At 39.3% G+C, this 10,743-nt stretch overlaps 1 protein-coding gene across 1 annotated transcript in view; it reads right to left on the bottom strand.

The window, feature by feature from the left end:
• LOC124287654 (adenylate kinase 9-like) overlaps positions 1 to 5,348 on the bottom strand; it is a 57,037-nt gene extending 51,689 nt beyond the window's left edge. Inside the window, 5 exon segments of the mRNA XM_046724157.1 lie at positions 42 to 191; positions 1,439 to 1,559; positions 2,268 to 2,369; positions 2,625 to 2,699; positions 4,583 to 5,348. Coding sequence (XP_046580113.1) covers positions 42 to 191; positions 1,439 to 1,559; positions 2,268 to 2,369; positions 2,625 to 2,699; positions 4,583 to 4,606 — 472 coding nt within the window. The 5' untranslated portion in view covers positions 4,607 to 5,348.
• Positions 5,349 to 10,743: the final 5,395 nt, after the last annotated feature.

Genomic DNA, 10,743 nt, shown 5'->3' with positions numbered 1-10,743 from the left:
CCGTACAACAGGAACAACGCTTGCATCATCACCAAACTCACCATGATGAGCAACCTCCGGTGAGTTGACCTTATCGTCGATCATCTTAATGACGGTATCCTCCGGTATGGCTTCTCCTCGATTCAGTATCTCCAGGCACTTCAGTCCCATTTCTGTCTGCAGCTCAATGTTCTGCTGGAGCAGGTCCGTGGCTGGAAGACATTTATGTTCAGTACGAGTCGACAAGACAACCTGTAATGGCCTTCAGTTGCAGGGCTCGATTTAAGAGATGTTAACTTACTTGCACTGGGTGCAACCTAAGATAAAAACCTACTTGCACCAGCCCAATTCCAGTTGCACTGCTTTTATTTGACTATGTAATGAAAGAAGTATGCTATTGAATTATTTAGATGTTTTATTCAGAGATTTACCCACTCAAAAATTGACTTCCACCTGGTGCAAGTTAGACTAATAACAAGGTTGCACTTTGTAATATTAGGTTGCACTAGTGCAAGTAACAAAGCACTAAATCGAGCCCTGAGTTGTACTGGAATGACTCATCTTATAATCGGTCAGGAATTCTATGAGTAAAGTCTGACTGATTTTTTATCATCTGTGTTTAACCAATAGCTCATGATCACTGGTTTTTCTGGTCCAGACTTGATCATTTACAAACTGCAGGAATACTGCTGAGTGCAAGGTTAAACGACAATGCCAACCAATGTATGGTAGTAAGGCAAAACAACAATAATAATCATAATCTCTATCTGAGTGTACTGTGGGGACCATGAACCCTCCTCACAGTACACTACAATTCACAGTCTGACCCCCTATATTCCAAACTGATGTTAACCACTGACCACAGGCTAAAACTAACCACTGACCAAAATTTAGCATTCCATTATGTCATTACACCTTCAGAACGTCCTGGCTCCACTTCTTCAATGGGTAATCATGTAGTCCAGTAATTATACAACTAGGTAAACTTGCTCTCACACAGTGGTAAGTTTGAAATTAAAGAAGGCTTTTCTTTCCTAAAAACATGTAAAAAAAGGAAATTATCTAGGCGTAAAATCTAATAAAATAATATTTAAGGGACTGTTCATAATTTATGGCTAGTGTGTGTGTGTGTGCGTGTGTGTGTGTGATGATAATTTTTATGGAGAAGCATGCACAATGTGAATTTGATGTACAAATTAAGTGCAGGCAAAGAGTGAGAAAACTTGTGATATTGTTTAAAATTGGTGTTATTATATTATATATTGATATTTTCATATAACTTCTGAGGAACTGGGAATTTCTGAATGATAATTTGTAAAACCATGTGATGTAGTTTAGGGCCTCTTATATATAAAGCAGGTCAAGAGTCAACCTGCACTATTTATGTTATATCATGGTGGCCTGTATACATTTGAATCTGGCCCAGTGGTTGATGTTATGAGCAACACGGATGACTCACAGTTGATCAGTTCACACTTCCACTCCTGAGCCAGCCGTCTAGCCATTGTCGTCTTCCCTACCCCCGGCTTCCCGATCACAACAAAGCATGTCGGTTTTGAGTGAAGGAATCGTAGTTCAGCCTGTAAGAAATTAAAAGATTATCATAAAATAGTGTTTGGCAACAACCAAACAAAACATTTAAATACATATTCATAACACATAATTCTGGAAAGAAGTTTAAACTGTTTCTGAACAATCAAGAATATTCAACATCATATTTAATGTCCTAATTAGTGTCTACCATTGATTGAAAAGTACTAAACATTCAGAATGCCTTGAAAGTCAATGCTGTCTCTACCCTGTCTACCATGTCTACCATTAAAAGTTTGTTCAAACATAGTCTGGTTTTCTTCAGAATTCTAAAGAGATCATAAAAACACTGCACAGAAATCAAACTAATAACATAAAAGTGAGAAAACACTTTCAATTCTGTTAAAACATATTTGCATAGTTAAATGTACAATTCTGATTATATCATGAGCATGTGTTTATGAATCATTATCATGATTATAAAATACTAATGATTCCAGGAGTTTGCGAAAAGGTGAGCACATCCTGCACCCTGAATGGTCTAAAACTTCAAACAACTTTTGAGAAAGATTCTTAAGATGTTCTCTTATTAAATCATCATTAAAAGAAAACATGTATTGTGAAAGAATATGAAATACTATTACTAATGACATCCTCTTAAAATCATCCTTGTATTCACATCTTCAGGGAAGATAACTCTGCTAAATGTTATTCCTGGAAATGCCATCCAGACTATAATCACAATTATTATTGTGTACCTCATCCTCATTGTATGGATCCATTTCAAGGTTTCTCAACATGGCCTCCGTCTCCGATGATGTTTTGGAGGGATCCGAGATGCTCACCGCTTCCATGGTTGGCTGAATCACAGACATTCAAACATGTACCGCTGTCACAAAAATACACCAATGAACAAGGACTCATGTGTGTTTAAGGTAACACCTACCAGTAAAAATGTCCAAAGTATGCTTTGAGCTGGTGAACAGAAAAATATTTGGATTCATCAATTTCTTTCGAAAATGCCCTAGACTTTCATGCTTTATTTTGTTTGATCATGTTGATCCAGCTATAAAATTACAGTTGTCAAAATTAATGCAGCTGGAAAATGGAGGTACCTGATCCTCAGTTTCCTTGATTCCTTCTTCTACTGCGATATCTGATGACTTCTCTGCTGAAGCCGGGTCATCGGCCTGCACACACAAATAATGACCAGTCACAAACAGCATATCATCTTTATCATCATTGTCATCATCATCATCATCATCATTACAAAAGTCTGATAATGAAGTTGTTACAAAATGATTATACCTCCCTCAGAAATTGTGAGCTCTACATTAAATACGAAGAATTAATTGCTTATGCCCTAATATTTTGGGTTTTTTTTCAAAATCATTGGCTAAAAAAGTGCATTCCTGTGGTGAAATGTCCACATGTAAAACATTATGGCAGCAAGATACTTTTTGCACTGTTCACAGGTATAAGTAATTCTTATTAGTGTTGTGCCTGTACTTTGCCTTTGTAAAAAGAATTCAAAAGTCATTCAGCTCTGTTTTTGTATGACATTCAAATCAAATTATGTCTTCAGCACAGGTCAAGTAATGGTAGCACCCTCAGTCAGCAGCAGTTTTGTGAACAAATTAATTAGCCAGCATCACAACAATTTCTATACAATATAACCACAATAATATGTATGTACCATAATCACAATATATTCTATGAGAACAACCTATGAAGATCCGGGTTAGAATTGATCTTCAGTAACCCATGCTTGTTGTAAGAGACGACTAACGGGATCGAGAGGTCAGGCTCGATGACTTGGTTGACACATATCATCGTATCCCAATTGCGTAGATTGATGCTCATGCAGTTGACCACTGGATAGTCTGGTCCAGACTCGATTATTTACAGACCGCCGCCATATAGCTGAAATATTGCTGAGTGCGGCATAAAACTAAACACACTCAATCTTAGAGAACAATAACATGGAACATTTGAATCCCAATGATACGTGAGAAAAATACAAAAAGTTTGTACAAAAGTTAATTTACAAATAGTTTAATGCAATATGCTACTCTTTCACAAAACTAAATGAAATACAAAATATTGAGTGCATGCACTACTTGACTTTATTCAACTGAAGGATATAGTCGAAACCAAACAAATGTTGTACAGAAACATTCTTAAAAAATATATGTGACAGGGCTTTGGACAAGGGAGGAACTACACTAAAGACAGAGAGGGTTATATTCAAATAACTTACAGAACAGACTTCATGATTTACCCAGTCATTTTGATTTAGCAGCCAACCTCTCTGTAAGTGATATTATTAGGTATTACTTATGTCTCTTATTTACTTCATATAACATTACGTTATATATATTGATTGGTGAACCTGTATCTCAGTTATTTCTTGAATACTAACTAGTATGGCTTCTGAGCAATCAGTACATCTTCCATAAGGATGGGAAAGTCATACCTTTGAAATGGATTCTAGAGGATCTGAACCAATTGAGATTTGAACCTAACAGAAATGGCTAACACATACCTAAAATTCTTGTCATTAAGTAAAGGCATTTAGATATTTAAAAAGAAATATACATGTAAATCAAACATATACATCAAAATAAAGTATAAATTCGTCAGTGAACGGCTAACATACGAATATATTCAATGCTCTCAAAACGTGTTGACTGTAAGTAACGAAAATGCTTTTAAACATGATTGTACCAACATAGATTCATTACTCTTACAGTCTTTAAATTGCAGTGGCATAAAATCATATTTATGCTGGTACAAAATAAGATGCTTTAATTCGCAAGAGTAGATAGTGACACATTTTTCTGAAATCAACTGACGATTCTGTCACATCCCAAATAATGGTCTGAGCTGGTGAATCGTCTGCAAATGTAAACATCATAAACATAACATTGAAAAGAACACTTAATGTTTAATTAACCTACTTGGCAGTCCTCTACATTGAATGGAAATCTATCAAATGATATATTGTTATGATGGAACAACAGGAATCAATACAAACGCAGAGACCGCTAGATGCACTCAGACGGGCACTTACTTTCGCAGTGTTGTCGGCCATCATTTCTGTCACTAAGGAAGTTGTCGCGAAGCAGCGTCGGAGTGAATGCGGATTTCCACAAACTAAAATGGAATGTAACAACAATAAATTTATGTAAACCCTCAAAGGACACTTTGTAATAACGTTATTCTAATAATTAATATTTTCTCAAATGAAGCTATCTTGCAATTTAAAATAGAAAGCGATGCCGATTGTTCTATTTTTAGTAACAAATGCCGGACAATAAAGTCACGTGCTACCATGCGCTTTTGTCCTTGCTTTCCAGTGGTTACATACATTTTAGCAGCTAACTTTTGCGTAACTTCTTTTCGGTACTTTTTGGTTGGTTTCATTTCGTTTCTTTCGGTAAGATCATATGTTACTGTGTTAGTAATCAACCACTACCAACATCAACACAAAAAACACAGAGGAAAGATACTGACATAGGTTAAACTGATTTACAAAACATTTTCCGACGTTCAGAGTGAAGTAACAATATAATATAATATAATATTACTTAATATTATAACTTCAAACAGCCACATACTATGAGAGATAATATGCATGTGCGATTTTGTTGAAAAATAATCATGTTCTTAGGAATACTCGGAAAGAAAAAAAACAACAGAAAGAGTTACATGGAATAAAGTTGATTGTGAAATTACCGCAAAAAATCGTTGTTTGCCCCAAAATCGTGATACCGTTTCGCTTAATGTTGTTTCCAACAAATCTGACAGTGGTTCCTTCCACTGATGAGGCCATTTGGACTTATAGAGGAAGGAATAGTTTTTGTTTGTTTGTTTGTTTGTGTTTGTTGTTGTTAACATCAGAGACCATCTATTATATGGTCTCTGTTAACATAGACTATTGCTTAGTCTCTGAATATATATAATTTTGATTGTAAAAATAAACCCATTTAAATTGCGAGACCACCACTGAGATTCATAACCTGGGGAATCTAGACTTGCTTCATTTAGAGCTTTAGCGTTGCAGGGAGGGCTAGTCTATAGGGGAAATAATATGGTTCAGGGACTGTGACTATTGTTAATAGCACATCACTCCTCAATACAATCCTCAATTTCAGATACGAATTTAGATGTTATTTTTGTGTAGATGGGATTCGTACTTACTTTAAGAAATGTTACGAATCGAATTTTCGATTTCAACACACAGAAATTCAGTTTAAATTCATTTGCTAATTTAATGCACCACACACTAACAGTGGAACTGTTAATGCATGAAAACAATCTAAAGTAATAATCTAAAGGATAGCATTGACCATGTACATTCTTTCATTAAAACGCGATAATATGATCATACATAATGTTACGTTTGAAACACATCAGAAAGGGCAAAAAGTAACAATACTGTTTAAAATCAATACATAAAAGAAGACCTAAACCATTGGACTGACGTCATTGATTTATGACGTCATTGTATATTTTCACGATTCTCCCATTCACAGATAAAGGTTTAAAATGCAAATTTGTATTTGCTGATATCCTGACAGTATCCGAATCATCAAACGAAAATATGCTCATGCCAATAATGGTTGTCACCCCCTTCAATGTTTTTTAATTGGAGGGGTGTGGGGTGGGGTGAGGTGTGTGGGGTTTGGGGTTGGGGGGAGGTGGGTGACAACCATTATTGGCATGAGTATATATTGTTTCTCTCGTCTACTACCGGTGATCCTAGCTACTCTATGACTTCATGTTAATGCTGTTGCTGTTAAGTGTTGGATTCTCTCATTAAAGTACCTCAAAACCATAGATTTCTGTTCCTACAGGTTTTAGTCCGGACACATATATGCCGCGGCTGAATAAATGAGGTCATGGCAGCTGATCTTCCCTCACTATTTAGACATTCGCTACTTCCCATCACAAGCTGCGGACAATTGACTACATTTCGATATGATGCTTACATGTTGCGACACAGGTTGCCCAGTCGTCAAAGGCTGCACGAGTTGCTTCCCTTAGCCGCCCAGGATACTACCATACTGGGTTCGAATTGCGAGAATAATATATAGACCTCTGAATAATACATTACCATGTTTGAATATAGTGTTACAGTATCATGCTATAGGAACATCGTACATTGCAATATTAATATCATACAGTTCCATGTAAAATTTATATTATATATTGCCATCTGATGTTTATATATTGCTCACTAATATGCTCTTTACACTTTGCCTATGTGAACAGAAAACATTGCCATGCGAGTATGATACAATCATATGATTATCATAACTTCTCATATGAGTATTATGTATGTGAGTATTCATCATCATCATCATCATCATCATCATCACCACCATTATTGTTGTTTATAATTTTTATAACTATACTGAGTCAAAAAAGAAACTTCACATTCATTCTTCAGGGCACTATAAAAGAACAAGAGATGGTAAGGTGGTTAAATTGTTATTATTTCATTGCTGAGATCTGTGTGATGTACTCGATACACTGACAGTGCCATAATCAGTTCCATTAGGCTACACCGCCGTTCCAAAACATGGGTATACAGAATGTCAAGTCACAAGAATAAAAATGCGAAATTTCTCAGTTCAATATCGTGTATGGCCGCCCCGCGCATTCACCACTGCCAAACACCGTCTCCTCATCGACTGCCTGATGCTTGTGAACACGTGGTTGGGGATTCTGCGCCATTGCTTTGCAAGGCAGCAAGTTCCTGCAAATTCTGAGGTTGGTTCCTAAGACCACGAAGCCTTCTCCCAAGTGCATCCCAAACGTGCTCTATTGGGTTAAGGTCAGGGGACCTCGATGATGGCCAGTCCATGACGTTGATTCCAGCGTTTTGAAGGAAATTTTCGTGTCAACATCGCGGTATGTGGCCGAGCATTATCATGCTGGCACTGTAGACCTGGGCCATGAGCCGCCATGAAAGGAACGAGTTCAGGGTGAGCACCTGGTCGCGGTAAGGCAGCAGCTGTGAGGTTTCCACGGATGACCAGAAGTCGGGAACGGTTGTTCCACAGAAAAGCACCCCACACCATGCAACTTTTAACCCCCGAATCTGTCGACTTCCTGGTACAATAACATTGGGCATACCGTTCACGACGTCGTCTCCAGACTCTATGCCTGCCGTCCGCGAATCTGAGGGTAAACCTGATTCATCGATAAAGACGACTCGATTCCAGTCTCTGGGTCCATCGGAGGTGACGTTGGGCCCACAGCAGACGGTGACGTGGATGAAACGGCGTCAATATTGGCCCACGATATGGACGTCGAGAATGAGATTGGCAGCCCGCAACCGATTTCGAATGGTCTGTGAGGACAGTCGACCTCTAAACATCTCAGCCCTGGTTCGTGTAGCCGGCAGAAATCTGTCACGTAGGTGACGTAGGACGATTTGACCTTCTGCTCGTGACGTCACGTGGACGACCCGACCTTGGGCGATCAGAAGTGGTGCCAGTTTTGTTGTAGACGACCCTCGCAAGTCATACACAGTACGACGGCTGCATCCCATTGCTTTGCGACGTCAATAACTGATCTTCCTGCTTGCACTAACATTTCATATTGCACGTTATTCGAGAATCAGTATTTCAAGTACCGTTTAACTTGGTTTAAAAAGTGTTTTTCAATTCTTCGAGGCCAATTTGTACTGCTTCGATGCGAAGATCACGTGATCGACTGCATAAAACCTGATTTGGCGTCATTTGGTTATTTTGCTCTTTTCACTATCCAGATCAAGATACGCCCATTTATTTGATTTTTTTTATCTTTCTCCATGTCTATCAATTGTCTATCAAGATAGTTACCTAATCATTTTAAAAAGTGAAAACTCAAACCATGTATAATATTTACTCTCATCTGCAGACTTGTAGCAACTAATGCCATACAGCCACACCGTGTGAGGAGTAAACTATTTAATCTAGGTGTTAATAAAAACATCATCAGACGGGTTAAAGAATTCAGGGTACATAGAACTCAGTGTGTCAGTGTCAATGGCTATCAATTTTCTTTTCTCTCAACCTCTACTGGAGCTCCACATGGCTGTGTTCCTTCATCCGTACTCTTCGTTTTGTATACCAATGACTGTTACTTGTCAATATATGACTTGTTCACTGTGAAATTCGCAGGTGACGCCACTATTACTGGCCTAATTTCTGATTCTGAACATTATTATCGTCAAGGCATTGACTAAACCGTAATGACAGTTTTTTATCAAACCTTTATTCAAAGTGTGTTGACCTACAATTTTCTATGTTGGTATGGGGATCTGTCTCATCGCAACAAAAACAAACTTTTCAAAATTGTTAATACTGCTTGCAAAATTTCTGGAGTGTCTTTCGAGAGTGTACTCCATTTATCTATGAGCGCCAGATTGTCAAAAAGGGAGCTAAAATTAGATTTGATAGTTGATATATTTGATCTCAACATTTTGAACTACTTCCTTCTGGACGCTGCGGACGATTACCTTCCCTCAAAACAAACAGAGCTCGACAGTCTTTCATACCATTAGGTATTCGTGAATGCAACAAATATTTTGAATCACCATCATGTGATTAGAACTAGAATTATTCAGCCTCTTTACCTATGTGGTTAATTGAATTATATCATGTCAGTTTTATTTATAAATAGCATCTCGGTTTGAGCATGTGATTATTGTGTATATTTTTGTGAACTGTGTATATATTCATTTTGAGACAGTTTGGATGTATAAGAATTTCCTCCGGGATAATAAAGTTATATCTTATCTTAATATTAGACGTTAACGGCCGCTCATGCTAAGCACATGGCCGACAGTCTGTCAACGTCAAATAATCCAAGTTATCTTCCCTTTTTCGAGTCCTCGAGTCCTTGAAAATGGACTCGAGTCCAGCTAGACTCCGACTCGTCCTCGAGTACTCGAGTACCCGTGGAAGCCCTAGCCATAATCAGTTCCATTAGGCTACACCGCCGTTCCAAAACATGGGTATACAGAATGTCAAGTCACAAGAATAAAAATGCGAAATTTCTCAGTTCAATATCGTGTATGGCCGCCCCGCGCATTCACCACTGCCAAACACCGTCTCCTCATCGACTGCCTGATGCTTGTGAACACGTGGTTGGGGATTCTGCGCCATTGCTCTTGCAAGGCAGCGCCAAGTTCCTGCAAATTCTGAGGTTGGTTCCTAAGACCACGAAGCCTTCTCCCAAGTGCATCCCAAACGTGCTCTAGTGGGTTAAGGTCAGGGGACCTCGATGGCCAGTCCATGACGTTGATTCCAGCGTTTTGAAGGAATTTTCGTGTCAACATCGCGGTATGTGGCCGAGCATTATCATGCTGGCACTGTAGACCTGGGCCATGAGCCGCCATGAAAGGAACGAGTTCAGGGGTGAGCACCTGGTCGCGGTAAGCAGCAGCTGTGAGGTTTCCACGGATGACCAGAAGTCGGGAACGGTTGTTCCCACAGAAAGCACCCCACACCATGCAACTTCCGCCACCGAATCTGTCGACTTCCTGTACACAACATTGGGCATACCGTTCACGACGTCGTCTCCAGACTCTATGCCTGCCGTCCGCGAATCTGAGGGTAAACCTGGATTCATCGATAAAGACGACTCGATTCCAGTCTCTCTGGGTCCATCGGAGGTGACGTTGGGCCCACAGCAGACGGTGACGTGGATGAAACGGCGTCAATATTGGCCCACGATATGGACGTCGAGAATGGAGATTGGCAGCCCGCAACCGATTTCGAATGGTCTGTGAGGACAGTCGACCTCTAAACATCTCAGCCCTGGTTCGTGTAGCCGGCAGAAATCTGTCATGTAGGTGACGTAGGACGATTTGACGGTCTTCTGCTCGTGACGTCACACGTGGACGACCCGACCTTGGGCGATCAGTGGTGCCAGTTTGTTGTAGACGACCTCGCAAGTCATACACAGTACGACGGCTGCATCCCATTGCTCTTGCGACGTCAATAACTGATCTTCCCGCTTGCAACATGCCAACGGCACGTTCACGTTGCACATTCGACAATCGTGGCATTTCAAGTACCGTTAGAACTGTGGTTTAAAAGTGTTTTTTCAATTCTTGAGGCCAATGCAAACACGTGCATATGAAGAAAACTTCGATGCGAAGATCACGTGATCGACTGCACATGCAAAACCTGATTTGGCACTAACGTCATTTGCACGACGAATGGATGGGTTGAG

Source organism: Haliotis rubra, unplaced genomic scaffold (assembly GCF_003918875.1).
Source record: "Haliotis rubra isolate DU_JTF1 unplaced genomic scaffold, ASM391887v1 Scf403, whole genome shotgun sequence".
In the NCBI taxonomy this organism is placed as follows: Eukaryota; Metazoa; Mollusca; class Gastropoda; order Lepetellida; family Haliotidae; genus Haliotis; species Haliotis rubra.
The sequence above is the reverse complement of the archived record's forward strand: the minus strand, read 5'-3'. Positions and strand labels throughout refer to the sequence as shown.